Consider the following 20,880-nt stretch of genomic DNA (forward strand, 5'->3'; position numbering starts at 1 on the left):
TTCTAGGATAAGCTAATTTAGGCATCTAATTGTACTCTACTATGCAGTGTTCGCTTATGGTCCGATGTAAAAAGTTAAATCTTACTCGGGGACACTAATCCTTCCATCCAGGTCTTTTAATGCTCATCAGTTCTTCAACTCCCCGCTTTGATAAGATTATCTAATTTTGGCTGAAAATCTTCCACGTTTAGATTAATATGTATCTCCAATCTCCAGTCCTTGATCCGGAAACTTAAGTTTATAGAATCTTACTTTTAACCTAATTTGTTTTCATAAGGTATGCAAGATTGGTTTTGGTATCCCTTAATAAAGAAGTTGTAAATAGTTAATTCTAATTTAATATTAAGATGTGTTATTGGAACTTTAATTTCCCCTTAGGTATACTTTATCGTTCCCATTTGGTCCTTTAACATTTAACCCTTGTTCCTTTACCTTATACTTTGTTCCTTTAACCTCAACCTTTGGTACTTTTACCTTTCCTCATTGGTCTGTAATATCCCAATTGTCTTTTCATCTTGGCCCATGGTCTTTTAACCTCCACGCTTGTTCTTATAACCTCTAACCTAGGTTCTTAACCTCCACTCTTTGTCAGTTAAATTCTACCCTTGCTTTCTTATCCTCATCCTTTGGTCCTTTAACACAAGATCATTAACTCCCCACCAATGGTTCATAATACCTTAATCTGTGGTTCTTTATTTTCTCCCTTAACCCATGTTGACCCCTGTAGTCCCATAAATGCCCCTTAGCCCCTTCGAACTGCCTTACTACTACCTGAGACTAATTAAGAGAGTTGTCAGGTTTGAATGAGGGAAATCCATCTGAGTCACCAAGGTTGAAATATAATCTGGTTTTAATCTTGCATTATTCAAACTAGAAGAACCGTGTTCTAGGGAACTATAAAAAAAGCATTAATGTCTGAGGGAACATAAATTCTCAATAGAATCAAAGTAATCTGGATACAGATAAGGAGCATATTATAAGAAAATGATTGGTGGATAATTGATTTATTTTTCAGATTGAATTTGCCAAAATAAGTTTTACTTCGTCTTTTTTTGGGATTAAAACAATAACAAAATATTTGACTCTGTTGTGAATCGGTTAAAAATTCTATTCATATGTTTTTTTGTTTAAATCACGTCAGCTCATATTAATTTAACCATTCTTTTTATGTGAATTAACAACATGTATACAAAATTCGTTATGTTCATAATAAATTATCAATTTTAGCAATCACAAAGTAATAAAAAAACCAAAGTGATGATTATCAAATCGATCCATGTAATGTATTACGTTAATAAATGAAGAAAAAACACTATAAGAATTATTGAAGTAAAGTATAAAATTTTATTAAAAGACTTTCCTTCCTGTATAGAATATATAGGTCTTAAATAATGTTTTGCAAATCTTCATTCACCATTTTTAGTTTTCATGATTAAGTGCCATGTTGTATCAAAATTTCTGAATTTGTTCAACGCCATAATTAATTGGTTTTGGCTAAAGAGCCATGACCCACACATTTTATGTTAAATCTCATTAATATGACACTATGTATAAATTAAGGGATCTAATGTGAAAAAGAGAAAATTAAAGACGCTTCACGGGTTCAAAGCATTTGATAATAACAATATTAGTAAATCTAATTTTTAAAAAGTGCGCCTAGCTTGAAAGTCGACTGAAAGTATGACTTACGCCATTACATAATTCTAAGCTTACCCTTTGTTTATATCGAGGAATGTAAGAGTAAGCACACAGTCCCTTTAAGAGTAAACGGCTTATTGATTGTGATATAAGTCGGTACGGGCCGGGTGTCTGAGCGTAAAACCAAGAAACACTTACAAAAGTTCAAACATTTAAAACCTCGAAATAATCGGGTATGCATACAGTTCCACACAAGGCAGCAGTCCTAATTAAAGCATACATAACAACACACCCAAACCTCGTAACTTCTAAACTGTATGTTCAACTGTACATGTCTAAAAGATGGAGTGGGTAAGGATAATCGTACTGTTGCTAGCAATGTTAGTAAACATAACTGAATCCAAACTTGAGTGTAGGATAGAGAAGGATGGTGATCCTGCAGCCTATAGAATCAACCAGGTAAATAACAGAATTTAAAAAAGAAACTATTTTTGGGGAGTCAAAAAGTTGAATGTAATGCAAAAGAACAAAAGAAAATGGGTTTTGACACAAAATCAAATTTTTGCAGCTGATGGTGTATTTGATTTGATATTTTAGCCCTGCATTATTATTTTGTATAACAGAATTCATAGTTTGACATATTTAAGGTCTATGACATTGGGGTGCAAAGGTATAGGAATTTGAAAATCAAAGTTTGTGCTAGAGACTCAATTCCTTTGTAATGAATAATGAAAAATGGTTCATTTGTATTAGTTAAATAAATGTTTCTGTGTTGAGTGTGTCTGTAATCTAAGATTTATAGAATACATGTTGGATAAAGATCCTTGCGTTCTAAAAGAAATAACACAGAACATTTAATTTCGTTAATTTAAGCCCCCCCCCCCCCTTCACATATTTCTGTATAAACCCCTGATATATGCTGGAACCTGGACAGTAAGGTAAACATGTATACTAGATACAATCTCATCTTTTTTACATTATTAAATCTTTATTTGATATACGGGGCAAACGGTAGTATAATTTTTAACTCTAAAAAAGACTCAAGGTCTAAATTTGTTCTATCGAGAGCAAACCATAAACGTTTTAAACGTTATCTATTTAGAATCAAAACTTGAGTCTGAATGAGGTACAGTGGGAACATTTATCTTGCGTTTTATTTTGAACAATTGTTTATTGATTCAATTCCTTTTCTGGGAGCCTTTTTATTTAAAATATTTAATTTGAGAAATATTAAACAAAGCAATTAACCTAGTGACCTAATTATTATCAAGATTGTTAAAACAGAGAAGTTCTCTTCACAACCTTTCATGAAAAAAAAAAAATTCTCAAAATTGAAAACCTTCAATCTTCATATTGGTTCCCTTGAAAAAAGAAAGGAACAGAGCCCATGCCTAAAATTATAATATTCTAAATCTTAGCAACCTGATGTTGTAGACCTTACCGCTTACGTATATCAAAATATGAATTCTGTTAGATCAAAAAGTCTAAGTTTAAAATATCAAAGATTTGCGAAATATCATCAGGTTGCGAAGATATAGGGATTATCAAATTAGAGTTTGTGTCGAGTTTTCAAGTTCTTTAACAATAAAAACTACCTTTACTATATGTTTATTGTAGTAAATAAGGAAGAATGTATAAACGTCCTGTTTGACTAATGGATGATTTTCGGTTGCTAAATGTTTTTTCATTATGTATTTTAAACTAATAATTTTCAATTCTTTCAATCTTTTTAATTATTTAATTTCTACAGTTTAATAAATAGATTTTGTATTATTTCTTTTTCTCTTGTTAAACACCCAGATAAAATAAATCTGTAACCTACAAATAACAATCTAAATCCGATCAACACTAGAATATCTGTCAGAGATTGGTGCATGTTATAAAATATCTAAGAGAGATGATCGTGTTGTTTTTTATTTTCTAAAAAGCAACTTGTCGATCAATGTCAATAGATATCAATAGTTTTTTTGCACAATTTACTGGCCATGAATTCCCTGTCGGGAAAGTAAAGATTTAAAATATTGATATTTAGCTAACGTGTCACATCAAGCACTGAAAATCATGTTTTTGCTACGCAACCATTATTTTCATGCGTAAACATAGATAATAAATGTATTAAAAAAATGGCTCAAAAGCTTTCAAGGGACAGTTAACGAAAATTCTAGTGACATTAATTTTGAAAACTGTTGTGAATATAGCTAATTAAGAATTTTCGATAAATGTAAAGTCAGCTGATAATATTTTTTGCGGGATTCATGTTTTGGGCCAAATATATTAAAATGAAAATACAAATAAAAAACATTTTGTTGGTACAAAGAATAATAAATGCTAAACGTATTTTGTTGTAAAAAATATTTTTCTTCAGAAATTAAGGGAAAAATTTGCATGTTTTTTTGTTCACAAATTTTTCAAAAATCTATGGACAAATTAAAAAGATAAACAAAAAATTCAAGAAATATTGGCAGTGCAAATTTCCACCAATTCTTAGAAAGGAAATGGGTTTTTGCAACAAAATCTTATTTTTTAATTTTTATATCTTTTCAACCAAATGTCGTAGACCTTAGATATTTTAAACTATGCATTCTGTTAGATCAAATATGAAATGATATAGAGGTTTAAAAATTCGAGTTTGTGGAAAAGACTCAATTCCTTTGTGATATTTTGCCCTCCGTAAGATTTGGAGTAGGTTTGTAATGATATTTTTCGCAGATTTTTTTTAATACCTCTATTTTTTATGAAACTTTGGAATATAAAATAATAACAAAGGAACTGAGTTTTTGTCACAAACTCTACCTTTCTAACCTCTATATCTTTGCTACCCAATGTCGAAGACCTTTCATATTTCAAACTATGAGTTCTGTTAGACCAAATGAGCTAAGTTTTTAATATCAAAGGTTTATCATCGTCATCAGATTGTAAAGATATAGGGATTAGACAATTTGAGTTTGTGAGAAAAACTCAGTTCCTTTTCTAATCCATTTCTGAAGAAAGAAAACATTTTCACAAAAAAGTTTCCCCAATTTGTTTCTGTGTACCAACTATTTTGGCATTTGGTTTTCTTGATTATAATATTTGTCCACCTAAAATTAACCCTGCAAACATACTTCTTTTTGGCTCACTCTGTATTCACTCCATATATGTTTAACGTGTACGTTTCTATCCCAACTTCATTTAAAATACATTCTGAAATAAAACATATGTTCGTCAGACACTTTCCCTTTCAGGTTTAAATAAGGAACAACAGTGCATTTTACGTTCAATTATTCTGTCTTAGGTTTAATTGAAGGAGTCGTGTATTAACATTCAGACTGCCCTTTTATATTGTTTAAAAGTGCCATCATTGAATTTTGCTCCCGTCATTTTTTTGCTCATTTTTGCTGCAGTTTCCATCAAAAAAAATAAATCGGCACCCGCACGCTGCTATTCTTTCTAAACAAAAATAGCGTTTCAAATCTGTTAATTCTAATTGTATATTCGATATTTATAAAGTGGTGTTCGGTTTAGCTAATTTGATTCCTGCTAAATAAGATATATTAGAGTAACACCATAGCACCATCTGTTAGTATAGTTGTGTAATATATTAATTAAAAGTTTAGGTACCAAATGTAATAATTGTAAAAGCGTTTTTATTTGTCGTTTATACATACATACAAGAAATATTCCCCCGGAATCCCGTATCTTTGATCGCAAAAAAGTGTACTGCATTTTTTGGGCGAAATGTAAACTCCGCAAGTCCGCACTACTAAGACCGAGCTATATATTTCTCCCAAAAAAACTGCAGCACACTTTTTTATGATGTTGGGAAATATTGCATTTATCTACAATCTACATTTTGCGTGCAATTATTGCAATTTAAAACCTTTCAAAGTGTAATATTATTTAGATTGATTAATAAATAGTTAATTTTTGTATTGCCACTGACAGTATACAAGTAACAAGCAAAGGTTTTACTTTTGGAGCTTCTAACGATTTTCCTAAATAAAAGAAAACAAAATAGGTTCGATCAGAATCCTCTTTTTGTTTTCATCTCATCCTATACTAAGCCTTTGATGAGTACTTTATTGATCTGCAGTGCATAAACCAAAGACACAGTGGAGTTTATAGGAGAGTGATCTCAATATTTACAAAATAATCTAAAGATTTTACTAAAATTAAAAAACGCTTTTGAATCAAAACTTTTCCTTTACATTTTCCTTTGTAATTTTTCAATAAACGATATTGAAAAGGAATTAATGAAGAAATGCTTATTTAGGAAACTGTAAGTGAAACAAGAAAATCAGCCGACGCTAAATATCAGATATTTATTTGTAAATGTCCTGATTCGCAGGTTAGATAAATAACACAATAAAAATATGTTATAGTGCGATTGTAGATATTTACAAAATTTAAAGTCTTTATATTCATTCTTCCAGTTTTTTACTTTAACTGTTAAACCAACCCTAAACATATATATGAAAAATTATATATATATTTTTTATGCAGGCTTGTTTCCATTTTTATATTAAAAGATCAAACAAAAATCACAAATAATTTCTGATCCAATATCGAATTTTAAAGAGCAGATTTTTGTTGTACATTGCAATTTTTAAAACTATAATTTTTTTCCAAGATTAAGTAAAGAAGTAAGAATGCACAAAGTGCAACAAAGAAATCATAAAAAAATATGATTTGACATTTTCTAAAGTGCAGAAAATAAATCTATAGTAACTATTAGAAATTGTTAAAGGAATTAAGTCTTTTCACAAACTCGAATTTTCTAATCCTGATATCTTTGCAAACTGATGGTTTAAACATTTGAGTTTTTCAAACTTAGATTATTTGATCAAACAGAATTCATAGCTTGACATATCTAAGGTCTACAACAAATTGTGTTGAAAATATGAAATTAAAAAATCCGAGTTTGTGGCAAAAAATCAATTCCTTTGCGTTACAAATTACAAAATATTATCTGCCTTTACAACATTTTTTTTATAAAAAGCTATCAGATGCTTATCATTCTAATGGGATTGTTTTGTAATTAAAATATCTTTACAAATCAGGCATTTTTAAAATAAAATAAAAATATAATAACGTCAGAGACTTGACAGTCCTGAGGTGTATGGAGACACATCAAAATCCTTCTTTGACAGCTATCATTATAAACAGGTGAAGAATATTAATACAACTTTATTCAACCCTCTGAATATATGTTCGCTTTTGCTTTTTTAGAAAACCCATGAGTACCCTGGGGGTAACTAAAATAGGCCAAAAAAATTTAAAATATTTTATTTTAAACTTATCTTTATTTTCCTTTCAAAATTAGATTTTTTTAATTCCACGGGCAACGCCGGGCACTATAGCTAGTAACTCATATTACTTTCAGAAAAAAATAGATAATTTTCGCGTTTTTTCCTGAAAAGGGCAAATATTATCATAATATATAGTATAGAACTTTAACAATCTTGATAAAATTTTATCATAAAAACAGTTATTACTCTAGGTAGGAAATATCCTCGTTTATGCCAAAACAGAAAGTTTAATATTTGTGTAAATTCTAATTCTTGTAAAGGAACCTTAAGAAAAAAAATTTGTTTACACAAATATGGATGTATACAAAAATTGCATGCATGTAACCTTGTTTCCCACTCCGGGGTTTATAACGATACTTTGTCTTAAAGGGAGTGTTCGCGAAAAATGAAAGGGGGTATACGCATATACAGCGAAAAATAAGCGCGATCGATCGCTACTAATCTTACTTCTATCTGTTGCGTCTATAAGGAGAAAATTGTTAAACACGACTCATACCGAATAACGTAGCATCCACCCAAATTGAGAAAATTGCAATCCATGAGTATGATCGTAAAAAAAAAATCGATTTATTATCCAACAAATCTTTTAGCTATTACAACTTTTAGTCATCGATTATTTTTCGATGCATTGGCAAATAGTTGATATTTCATAATATTTTGTATTTGTTTTATATACAATGCACTTAAAACGCCGATTAGTTTGTCCGCCAGGTGTCTCTGCTCTCGATGCTCTTAATGATTCCACGTGGAAGAGACACCTAGCGGAAAAAATCGTTGTTTTAAGTGCATTGTTTTTGTAAAAGAAGTAAAATATATTATGAAAAAATAACTATATACAAATGTGACGAAAAATAATTTGTGACTATAGGTTGTAATATCTGTTTGATTTGTTTGAAATTAAATTGATTTTTTTACGATCCGAATCGAATATAACAACGTTCTCAATTTTGGTGGATGCTATGTTATTCAGCATAAGTCGTTTTTAGCAATTTTCTCCTTATAGACGCAACAGATAGAAGTAAGATTCGTAGTGATCAAAAGCGCTTTTTTATCGCATTAAACCTATACCCCCTTTCATTTTTCGCAAACACTCCCTTTAATTTTTGGGGCACTGTGAGTTGGAATATACCTTTATTTAACCTTTCCAATCTAATTTGTATCCAACCTTCTGACTTCTCATCTGTATGCAACCTTCTCATCTGTATCTAATCTTCTCGTCTGAATCCAGCCTTCTCATCTGTATCCAACCTTCTCATTTGTTTTAAATCTTCTCATCTGAATCCAGCCTTCTCATCTGTATCCAACCTTCTCATCTGTATCTACCTTACCAACCTTACTTCCATTCAGTTGTATTGTCCAGTCTGAACTACCCTGTGTAAAGTCGACCCAAAACAAATGTAGCCTGGCAAGATCAAAGTGATAATTATACAATATGTTTTAGAATGAGTTAGATTGGTCAGTATCAAACCTTCTCATCATAATGAACTGTAAATCACTGAAGCTTTGCTTAGGTAAATATTTAAAATAAGAAATAAAATTTTATCCTTATCTAACATGAAGTGTAACCAAAATAAATATGATATTGTACATATATGTATATAAGATGGATTTATGATATAGATACATTTATTCGATACATAACATAGTTGCATTGAAGAAATTTAAGGAACATAATATCAGCAATAATGATTAAAATATGTAAAAAAGTGTTTTATCAAGTTATAAACTGTACATATATAGCGTGTATGAAGTATTTAATACATGTATGTTTATTTTATTTTACTTTTGAAAGTGTTTGATTAAAACTACGGCGTTGTGTGACATGAAAATAGCAGTATATATCGTGTTTAAAACACCATTTTGCATACAACCATACAACCCAATATTAGCTCTCTATTGATCCGTAGGATTTCTCAAATATTATAGTCTGTAACCGTGTCAACCAATCATACAATTCGTTAACCAACCAAACACTCAACCAATAATCCAACCAACAATCCAACCAACGATCCAACAAATAATTTAACCATCTATCCAATCAACGATCCAACCAACAATCCAACAAATAATATAACCATCTATCCAATCAACGATCTAACCAACGATCCAACAAATAATTTTACCATCTATCCAACCAACGATCCAACCAACGATCCAACAAATAATTTAACCATTTATCCAATCAACGATCCAACCAACAATCCAACAAATAATTTAACCATCTATCCAATCAACGATCCAACCAACGATCCAACAAATAATATAACCATCTATCCAACCAACGATCCAACCAACGATCCAACAAATAATTTAACCATTTATCCAATCAACGATCCAACCAACAATCCAACAAATAATTTAACCATCTATCCAATCAACGATCCAACCAACGATCCAACAAATAATATAACCATCTATCCAATCAACGATCTAACCAACGATCCAACAAATAATTTTACCATCTATCCAACCAACGATCCAACAAATTATTTAACCATCTATCCAATCAACGATCCAACCAACAATCCAACAAATAATTTAACCATCTATCCAATCAACGATCCAACCAACGATCCAACAAATAATTTAACCATCTATCCAATCAACGATCCAACCAACGATCCAACAAATAATTTAACCATCTATCCAATCAACGATCCAACCAACAATCCAACAAATAATTTAACCATCTATCCAATCAACGATCCAACCAACGATCCAACAAATAATTTAATCATCTATCCAATCATCGATCCAACCAACGATCCAACAAATAATTCAACCATCTATCCAATCAACGATCCAACCAACGATTCAACAAATAATTTAACCATCTATCCAATCAACGATCTAACCAACGATCCAACAAATATTATAACCATATATCCAATCAACGATCTAACCAACGATCCAACAAATAATTTAACCATCTATCCAACCAACAATTTAACCAACAATCTTACCAGCAATCCAACCAGCAATTTAATTGAACATTCCATCCAACCAACCAATTAAACACTCAACCAAAAATCATATAAACAACCAAAATATCAACAATCCAACCATAAATCCAAACAACGATCCATTCAACAATCAGACCGACGATCAAAACAATAATCAGACCAACGATCAAAACAACAATTAGACCAACTATCAAACCAACAATCAGACCAACGATTAAACCAACGATCCAACCACCCAACCAACCACCCCATCAACACCCAAAATACAAACACCCAACCAATCACCTAACCACTCAACAGTTAAATAAACCAAATAACTGCAAAAGGACTTTACATCAAAATATTCACCAAACAAAATATTATCCCATTTAATACACCAACTCAGAAACAACAAATCAAACATCGAACCAATCAACTTTCCAACCCAGCAACAAACCATACAGCTAACTTAAGTGATAAAAATCGACCAACCAACTAGCTGAAGAAAACCAACATTTTCATAGACCAACAAAATAAAAACAAAATTTTTAATAAGAATAAATAATCTAAGCAAGAAACCAACAAATCAACTAAATAACACACCAGCCAACCTTACCAAATTACAAACTTACGGATCAACCAACAAATCAATTCATTTACAAACCAAACAAGCAAACCGTGGCCAACTTTTCCTCAAAAACAAAAAAATAACCCAGCTATGGGTCCTCAAAGGATGAGAATGTAAAAACGACCCAAAACTCTAAAAATATGACGATTTAAAGCTTTATTTTTGGTTTCTGCATTTAGTTTTGGATTTTGATGGTTTGTTATGATTAAGCATAGATGTAAAACCAGTAACTAAATAATAAAAAAAAATTTAACCAGCACATAAAGTCACAAACCATCAAACAAACTCAAAAAACAAAAAGAAAAACCTTAAAAAAAATTTCAAGAAACCAACAAAATAAATCTCCAATTCCTTTAACCTCATGGTTGAATTCTAGACATGAATAAATGTCGTCTTCCCGTGAATGAAATTTTTTCTTCTTTTATTCAGGCTCTCCTATACCTGAGGCAATTCATAACTTTCTCCAAGTTCAAAGGTACAGAAAACTTATTTTTAAACATTGAGATTTTCAGTTTTTTTTTCAAACAAATATAAACTCTATTCAATAATAAATGATAGATAATCTTTGAAATACAATAATCTAAAAATGTAGTATGAACCACAGATAGTATGATTTTCGGGCTATCAAAATATTGGTGCATCGTCATTAAGTTTTATAACGATTAAAACAAATTATAAACTTAGACAATTTTTTTAAATTTTTTTTATTAATTAATTAATTTCTTGCTATCTCAGTCAGTGAAATGCATAAAAATAAAACATTTCGATGAAGATATTCTTGAAATTTAATACTAAATGATAATATAAGTGGAAAAACAAGTTTTCAATGGCAAGGAATTTTTTTTAAAATTAATGTTGATAATTTTCTAGCGATCGTACTAACCCGACATCGCTAGATTTACGGCCAAAATTAGAAGACTATTTAAAAGTCATAATTTAGTTGGCACAGGTTGACAACTTGACACGCCCTTGACCCTACAATAATTTTAAAACTGTCATTAACGATTTTTTCTTCTCTATTTTTAGAGCTGGAATCTTGGTACAAAATATAACTGCTCTGACGATAGATTGTCTAGATATAGGACAACCTACTACTGGAGCTAGCAGGACTGACAAGGTTTGTCTTGTTATGTTTAGATTGTCAATTTTATCTAATATGCTAGTGTGTTCAAATTCATAGATAGTCCTGAATATCAAGAAAGTCTAGGATGTTAAGGATGTCTTAGATACTAGTCCTATAGAGGGTTAAGGATGGCTCAGATATTAAGTAATGACTTAGATTTCTATTGTCTTAAGTTGATGATGTTATTATTAATGGTTATTACTACGCTTGCAAATTATTATTATTTTGATTAAACTTAATTAATGGAGAGCTCTGCGAAAAGCAACTCGTTGCAACAATAGGTATGAAAATAGAATGAGACGGTTTTTTCGTCGTTTTTTCTCTATGATTCCATAAATGAAAATACCATTGTTGATTTGTTTTGTATTGAATAAAGTTGTTAAGAAGAAGAATTAATGGTTATTAAGATTAGGAGGTCTTAATCTCTAACTCTTGTGGTTTGTCTTAGTTTCTTCAGAATCTTTGCGTAATTTCGAATGAGGTTAAAGACATAATTTTTAGTGACCTTCCATTTGAAAAGTGACATGCCCGAAAACGGTGCCAGAGTAACAATAGGGAAGAAGTCGTGGTTTTTCTATTGATAAAGTTTTTGTTGAATTCTATTAATTTCATTCATTGTCTTTAAAGCATTAATGCGTAAGACACTTTTACAGAGAAACTTAAATAATCTAAACAAATACTCCTGGCTCAGACAAAGTTTACTACTGTGAATTTAAAGTTTCATCTAAAAATTGCGGATCATTTGAAATTTGACTACAGTTTCTTTAAGTGTCAAAACTTGCTCTTCTGATTTTTGAAAACTTGAAATCGATAAATTTAGATTATTTTATTTTTATATTATATATTTACTAGATCACCAGTTTATACATTCGAGATTCTACCATAGTTGAGAGCAAATACGATATTGTTATGGAGGACAAAACTGAGGTTTGTTCTAATATTTCTTAGAAAAATTTGTAATTAAAATAAAATAAAAAACTTATTGTATTTGATCAGGTCGTATTTGAAAATGTGGTTTTTAAGAAACCAGTTTTCTTTGATGTTTATAACTCAAACAAAAGCACAGGTTAGATATTAAACATAATTGCTTCTTCAGTATAGTCAAAATAAAATATATTTTTTTTATTCAGCTAATCCGGTCTTCAGACTTCTTAGATCAAAACTCTTCTTTGATGAAACAGCAAGCTCGGGGACAATCAACAAACTTATTGTTGAGAATGATCATAAGGTTAAAGAGATCATTTTTTTTATAGTTCTGTGGAGTCTAGGGCTGGACGCTTTCCGACTTTTTTGAAATCGTTCCGTTCCGTTCTAGAACGAGGGCCTTCAGCTAAATCGTTCCGTTCTCGTTTCTTTTTTTTGTATCGTTCCGTTACTTTCCGTTCTGTCCCGTTCCGTTCCGTTCTGAGTAGAAGAACGGTCTTCCCGTTCCGCTCCGTTCTTGGCGTTCTTATTCAAAGAACGGTTCCATCCCTCTCATTCCGTTCTTAGTCAAGGAACGTTTCCTTCCCCCCGTTCCGTTATTAGTATTGAACGATTACTAAAACCGGGTTACCTTAAAAAAGGGGGTGTACAATTTGTAGATTTTTGAAAAATATTTAATTTTCATAATCAATATTTCAATAATATCAAAAAGAAATAGAAATAAATTATAGAAAACAATTTCTTTCAACCTAAATTCTCCCCCCCCCCTTCTCTTTTTCCCCTTTCAGCTCCCATTCCCCAAGAATGTAATGCATTAAATCCTTGCCATTCCTTTTCTCCCCCCCCCTGCCGGCTAAACCCATGTATCCCCTTAGTTACGCTTGTACACATACGCATATAATTATATTCTTACCCTTTTAGAACCGTATTTTTTCCCTTTTACCCCCCCCCCTTCCTTACTTTTCTATATTATTGTGTCTAATGTCATTTACAATTTAATTCTATCTTTAATTTCGGTTCATACATACAGAGAAAATCTGAACTGGAAACACATTCCAGATTTAAACTGCGTTCCCAACTTAGAACGCGTTCTTGAAAATAAAAACGCGTTAACGATTTTATCCGTTCTTTTCAAGCAATTCCCGTTCCGTTCCGTTCTTTTACTAATCGTTCCAAAATTTTTAAGAACGCGTTCTAAGCGTTCGTTTTTTTTCGGAACGATGGGATCGTTCTTGATCGTTCCGTTCGTTCTTGGGAAAGAACGATCGTTCCACCAGGAACGCGCCCATCCCTACTGTGGACTGATCAATAGATGATCAAGTTTAAAACGGATCAATGAATCATTTAATTGTAAAAAAACAGAAATCATCAATAAGCCAGCTGCTCAATTATAACTTCTTTTATTGTAGAGCAATTAAAATGAACAAAAATATTTAAAATTTTTAATATGTAGCCATATAATTTTGTTTTCATACTAATGCGCAAAAACAAAACTAGATGAGCTACGAGGTCACAAATTCGTTCCAGAGTGTCGCATAAATTTAACCTTCTTCTTCTATCTAGTTGAGTGTGTGCTGTTGTTGATTAGCTAGATAAAAACTGTAAAAATAACAACATTGTTCAGACTAAACCATAATTGTTTTTTAACAGAAGGATAAAGGATGTAGTGCAGAGTACTCTGGCATGATTGAGATACTTGGAAATGATCTTGGATACATTAATACAGAAGATATTCAGTTCAAGGGAGGACAGAAACTAGGAAACTTATTCTTTACACTGTGAATAGAAATTCCGATATAGATAGATACAATAACAATAATCACAAAATATTTTAAAAAGAAAAGAAAAAAGAAGGAAATAAAAAGAGGCGAATTTTAATCCAAACATAGTAGGGTGAATATCATTTTACTGTATAGAATACTTTGCTTGTAACCAATACTTTTATAAAAATAGATTAAAAACGTTCTTCCCAATAGTTAAAATTTTTTTTTAATACTGAGGTATTTGTAACTTAATACAAACAATTTGAATAAACAATCTTACCTGTAATTTGTATAGTTTTGTGAAGAATATGTTCCTGTAGTGTTTGAGAATAATATTATCCCATTGATACTGAACCATGGAATTAAGGTAATAAATACTGAAAAACAGTACAGTCCAAATCAAACTAATTCATTACAAAACAGTCTATACTTTTGCCAAAATTACAGACAGAGACAGGGCCTGTTCTAACCGCAGCGGTCGGTCCCCTAGCCTGTCCTAACCGCAGCATTCGGCACACTTGCCCGGTCCAGAAAGTGTCTTAACCTAACCTAACTCTTAATTATATACTAATCTCTCTCGTCTTGTAATTTAACGCGGCAAGCGGGTAACTCTTTTAGGCAACTGCTCGGTTTACGGCAAGTATTCCACTAATGCTTAGGCTGTAAAGTACAAATACGTTAAGTATTATGTAATTGAAAGTGTATCATGTATGAATATTACATCGTAATTACTTTTTCCTGGCTGCTTCAGAAATATGCATTATAGTTTGAAACCTTCCGAAGAAATTGTATCTCCATTCTACTTCTACTTAAATATGTTTTCCATTCTATTCTTAATTCTAATCTGTTTTCTTCTAATCTTAAGTTCGTATTGTTATAAATTCTACTCTGCCTTATAATTTTTTTTTATTATAATCTTAATTCCCCTCTGTTGTTCATTCTTTTCCTAACTCCATTCTTCTTTACTCTAATCTGTTGTTTATTCTATTATTAACACCGATCTGTTGTCCATTCTATTCTTTATTCCACTCTGTTGTCCATTTTTTCTTTACTCTTATTTGTTGCAAATTATATGTGTGACTCTAATTTGTTGTCCAATCAATTTTTAATTCCATTCTGTTGTCCATTTTGCTTTACTTTTATGTGTTGCCTATTCTATGCTGAACTCTAATTTGTTGTCCAATCAATTCTAAATTCCACTCTGTTGTCCAATATTCTTTACTTTAATCTGTTGTCCATTCTATTCTTAATTATAATCTGTGAAAGTCCCACCAGGAATGTGAGTATGACTGTTTAGTATTCTGTGCTGAGAATACTAGGTGAGATAAAACACAAGTTTTCTACCGGATCCTCCCAGCTTGTATGAATGTACTAAATATGCTTAGCATATGTAAAAGTCCCAGCAGGGGGGTCGCTTATTCGTCAAACTTTAATTGGATGGAACGATTCATACAGGGGCGCGCGCAGTTTTATTAGATAATATGAAGTTTAGAGACAAAATTATCTTTTGTTTGGAAATTCTCAATAAATTCTTTATGCAATAATATTAATCATTTTTTAATACTAGGTTATAAATCAACGCGAAGTTTCCATGAGAAAAAATCATTTTGGAATAACTCTCGCCGCAGTACCAGTTCATTTATACTACAGGTCAATTTTATGATTCTTGTTAAAAACATAATACAGTGCAGAAAACATATATCAATATTGAATATCTAACTGTTTAAAGGGACTGAAAGCGTAATTTTAAGTGGGCTATACCATTTTAAGAGGGACATCTCGGTTCACAACGGACCCATTAAACTTTTGACTGACTATCAAGGACAGAGAACTCAGTGCTTATACCTCTTTTAATTTTGTGTCAGAAGTCGTAAAACTTACATTTAAAACAGCTAGCGAGCAAAGTGTGTAGCAATTTCTGTAAATAAATATGGAAATGTCTGTCATCCGTGACCAGTCAACGGTTTAAAGGGTACCACTGTGAATCGGGGAATACCCCTCGTTAAATGGAAGGTTGCACTTTAAATAACGCGTACATTCCCTTTAAACTATTATTAGTTCATATGATATACATTATATATATATATAAGTAGCTTGTGTAGCGTTTTTTGTCTAAAAGAATAGAAATGTAAACATAAAAATAAGCAGTATATTTTACTCAAGAACAAAAATCGACCAAAACTGTCTTTCCTACTCGTTGATATCTCAGTGTGTTCTAAATACATGTGTAAGTGACATTTCTATTCACTGTTTCCTTGATAAATATTGTGTTAAGACAACAAAACTCAAGATGTGGAGTAAAAGATCTTCTATACGAGGAGATTAAGATGATCAACATGGGAGAGAACATGGTTAGCAGGAGGGTTAACCTTTTCCTACTTGAAGAGGAGTATACACAGAATATTCAAGAAAAGGTGATCTTGGAATCAGTTTAAAAGAAGATTAAAACTATTTCTAAATTTAAAAACGTTTTCGAGTCATTCATGAAAGAATTTTTTGGGTCATCCTGTAGCTTATCAAAAAGGGACTGGAGAATATTTACTTGATATGTTTTAAAAAGCCCTTTTACAATAAATATGTTGTAAATTAGAATATTTCCCGGGAGGGAGTAAAATAAGCTGTAACAAAATCTCGAAACCTCTTACACAAGTTTTAAAACAATTTTTAAAATGGAACAAATTAGCAAACATAAATCCGCGAAGAAAAGATATATATTATATGAGAGTGATCATTTTCATATTTTGTTACACAAAAAATGTATCGATGAATAGGTCTTTAATCATATTTCTGTCAAACAAATATGCATAAACTTTATAGATACAATAATTCATAATATTATTACTTTTTTATCTTATTGAGACGACGACTGTACATATTTCAGATGGAGGTATCCAGTACATATTATTTTACCATGTGTGAGTGTGGAGATGTTGGTAAGTTTGACAATACTAGCTCTGGAATCATCAATCAAAAGCTTTACTACCAGTCCTACTGTTTAAACGGAACCCAGCTGAGACGAAGAGATGATGCTTGTGATCCTGATTGTATTTCCTGTATGTTTACAAGGAAAGCTGGAGACCTGACAGGATCAGCAGTGATCGCTGCTGCTGTGATATCAGCAGTAGTTACAGGTGTACTCACTGCTGTTCTTGTTGGAATATGCTGCAGGAAAAAGAACAAAAATACTAGATCTTAACAAGGGGCTCTGTTTTTTTTTGTTTATTAAAAATAATTAAAAATATAACAAAAATTTTATTCTGGAGAAGAGTTTCTAGGTCGTTTAGTAAAATGTTGGAATTTCTTAAGTTCTACTAATTAAATAAAAAATAGTTTTGTTCTTGTTCTAGATTTTGCACGTTTTGTGCTCCTTCAGGAGATGAGGTAAAGGTTTGGTAAAAAACAAAGAAAGTAAATGTACACTTTATTAAGTTTAGACATTTCTTGAGTTTAAAGGGGCAGTCGATGTAATTTTAAGTTACCCTTCATTTAAAGAGTTACACGACAGATGTACAACATTCTGAAAATATTTCCTTTCTTATCTCTGTTGCACAAAACCGCAAGTCACTTTTGGTTTTTAGAGAAACCTTTATTCAAAACTATTAACTTTCAAAAAATAAACTGGAATGTCTCAATAACTTTTTCTCTACCCCACGATTTTAAGGGTATCGTTGTACCCAACGAGGTTATAGTATATAGAGTGATGACGTACGCTAATCCTTTACTTATTGTATAGGCCATGTACTCCACTTCCAAAGGTCGATCTGTATATTTCAGTACTTTGGGGGATTTCTAAAAATAATTTTTTAAAGGTTCAGTGTGATGTATTTGCTAGTGGTCCTTTACATATTTATAAGAGTGGAATGTCAGATTAATAACGGTACCCTTTAGTTTTTAACTTTATTTCTAATATAAATAGACTTTGGGAGGACTTGAGGCCCCCCCCCTCTTTTTTTTGCCCTGCACTCTTATTTTCGACACTGTCACCTTGAAAGGCATAAGGTAGGGTACATAACGGTAAAAAGTTAAAATAACCTTTTTGTTTTATAGTAGCAGATAAAAATGGATGTAAAAACATATATCACACTATGATATTCGTTAAAAAAGTGTTACATTTATTTTCTCCGACCTTTTTTCGCCATTTTTTCAAGAATCCCCAGGACCAAAACTAGTAAAAGTACTGGTCTGATTATTAATTTCAATGAGCTGGCCTTGAAATATTGAAATATAAACGTAAAAGCGGCGGAATCCAGGGAAGGTTTATGGATGGTCGGGGTTGAAAAATGTTCTTTATTATCTTTGAAAATGCACCAATTTAAAAAAAAAACGCGAAAATTTAAATCTGAATAAAAATTACGACTTCCAGAGTTGACAGATGAAATTGTGAAAAGAAAACCTAGTACTTTATGCTTGTTATTGATCAGGTTGATGATGAGGCTGAAGGTTGGAGAGAACAACAACAACAAGATAGTGTAGAACAAAATGGATTCAAAACAAGAGAAAACAGTATCACTCTTGTAGAATAATTATTAAAAATAAGAGATTAGGGCGCTGCCCAGTACACGACCTTCTCCAAGATTTTGATGTGTCCAGTGTCATGTTCTAAAATTATAGTTATTTTTTTTCAATTTTCTGAGAAGGAATCGTACAATGTCTTAATTGTATAACTGTGTCACTAATTTGTACATAAAGAGATTATTAACACTGTACACTTTACATTGTTCATTGTACAGGGTAAGTACATCTAAGTACATATATTCAAAGTTGTAATGCAAGGAAAGTTAATTGCAGTTTTGTATATTCTGCGTACATATTGGAACCAGTTCTCTCTGGGTGGAGTTTGTAAACAAGAATAGATGCATCATGTAGTGTTCGTTTAGTATCCGAGGAGGATAAAAGCATTGAAATTTGAAAATTTTGATAATTCAAACAATAGTTTCCTATAGACCAGAATATTTCATTGATTTTTTTTATGTGAAAGATAGATCCCATGTCTGACTGTGACATCCGTCTTGTGTTTACATTACCGCCCAGAGACAGTACATTGCAGTACAAAAGATGCGTACACCTCTCTGAAATAACTTTCCTTGCTAATATTATAGCCTTGCATATATTTAGATATTGTAATAATGATAATATAAACGTTTACTTATGTGTCTATTACATTTGTTTCCATAGCCCAGAGCTGCATTCAAGAAAAATCAATTATAAAAATATTTTTATTTTTAATTTGAAAATTAAACAATAAACAATGGCAGTTTGGGTGGTCTTGGCATGCGCTGGAAGATGAAAATGAAAAGGGTGTGGACGGGGGGGGGGGGTGTTAGAGGTGGGGTGATGAAGACACTATAGCCTACGAATTCAACACTCTCAGTGACTCCCGGGGGACCGAGGGATATAAAGTACCGATCATAAACAAACAAATATTTATCAACCCGCCCTTTTTATCCCACTTCTCCTCCTCCTTGAGCCGTCCACTCCCACCCCTTTTCGCATCTGCGTATCCCCCCCCCCTCTCCTCATCCCCTCTAGTAAAGCAATATACGTGGACGGGTGCTCCTCCTATATTTGAGTTAATAATTAGAGAGGAGGAGCACAGATCACTGTCCAGTGTCAAACTACAAATCAGTTTCATGGGATATCTAACCTACGATATTTCATAAAACTACCTACACAGAACGACTAAACCTGGATCTATTCTATATATGTATAAAGACTAAAACTTGAGTTTCTAATTGGGCCTTTACACATATAGAGACTAGAACTAGAGTTTCCCACCTGGATCTATTTATATATAAATTTGGCTTGTCTGTCTGTTTGTTTGTTTGTCTGTCTGTTTGTATCCAATAAACGTCAAAACGGCTGAACCGATCGGGCCCAAATTTTTTGTGGGACATCTAGGGACCCCAGGGAAGGTTTATGAATGATTGAAATTTTAAATATTTGTCTCCATCAAAATTCGATCTTCATTAAGTTTTTTAAAATTTTGAAAATCCACGAATTTTTTTGTGAAAATCCGCGAATTATTTTTGTTTTGTTTTACGATGTACACAAAGAGAACATGTTCAAAATAAATTTAGAAGATGGGCGCGGAGCGCCCTCTAAGGCTAGTATATATATAAACTTAACCTAGAGTTTCCCACCTGGACCTATACATAGAAACTAAACCTAGAGTTTCCCACCTGGATCTATTTATATAGAAACTAAACCTAGAGTTTCTCATCTGGATCTATATATAAAGAAACTAAACCTAGAGTTTCCCACCTGGATCTATATATACAGAAACTAAACCTAGAGTTTCCCATGTGGATCTATACATAGAAACTAAACCTAGAGTTTCCCACCTGGATCTATATATATAGAAACTAAACCTAGAGTCATAAAAAGAAAAATGCATTAAAAATAAGGATTTTTTTCCTTTTAAGAATTGATTTTGTTTTCCTCTGTCCATTCTTTATCCTTTCCTTTTTTGTGTTATCTGGGTTTACTGGCTCCGTTAAAAATTCTCTCTCATATGGAGAACATGAGAGAGAATTTTTCCTTACTTGCTAGTGCTGTCCTTTCTGCACTTTAGTCG

At 31.8% G+C, this 20,880-nt stretch overlaps 1 protein-coding gene across 2 annotated transcripts; it reads left to right on the plus strand.

The window, feature by feature from the left end:
• The first annotated feature begins 1,385 nt into the window (after positions 1-1,385).
• Positions 1,386-19,012, plus strand: LOC111705883 (uncharacterized). Of its 2 annotated transcripts, none has more exons than XM_023478583.1 (16): positions 1,386-2,097; positions 5,891-5,965; positions 6,715-6,783; positions 8,368-8,437; positions 10,926-10,971; positions 11,523-11,613; positions 12,472-12,546; positions 12,616-12,685; positions 12,750-12,847; positions 14,194-14,302; positions 14,627-14,673; positions 15,874-15,956; positions 16,582-16,720; positions 17,188-17,474; positions 17,654-17,687; positions 18,116-18,185. In XM_023478583.1, the coding sequence occupies exons 1-16, from the start codon at positions 1,981-1,983 to the stop codon at positions 18,176-18,178; spliced, it is 1,473 nt and encodes a 490-aa protein (XP_023334351.1). In that variant the 5' UTR covers positions 1,386-1,980; the 3' UTR covers positions 18,179-18,185. The 2 variants fall into 2 exon arrangements, with proteins under 2 accessions (XP_023334351.1, XP_023334350.1); XM_023478582.1 differs by lacking the exon at positions 18,116-18,185 and adding an exon at positions 18,728-19,012 and having other exon boundaries at positions 1,387-2,097.
• The last annotated feature ends 1,868 nt before the right edge of the window (positions 19,013-20,880 follow it).

This window comes from Eurytemora carolleeae, unplaced genomic scaffold, assembly GCF_000591075.1.
Source record: "Eurytemora carolleeae unplaced genomic scaffold, Eaff_2.0 scaffold694, whole genome shotgun sequence".
Lineage (NCBI taxonomy): Eukaryota > Metazoa > Arthropoda > Copepoda > Calanoida > Temoridae > Eurytemora > Eurytemora carolleeae.

Bases quoted from the DNA above. Each gene is read 5' to 3' on its own strand.
- LOC111705883 (XM_023478582.1), top strand. From the start codon at position 1,981: ATGGAGTGGGTAAGGATAATCGTACTGTTGCTAGCAATGTTAGTAAAC. The intron at 12,686-12,749 runs GTTAGATATTAA...TTTTTTATTCAG, and splicing joins TAACTCAAACAAAAGCACAG to CTAATCCGGTCTTCAGACTT. The intron at 12,848-14,193 runs GTTAAAGAGATC...GTTTTTTAACAG, and splicing joins TTGTTGAGAATGATCATAAG to AAGGATAAAGGATGTAGTGC.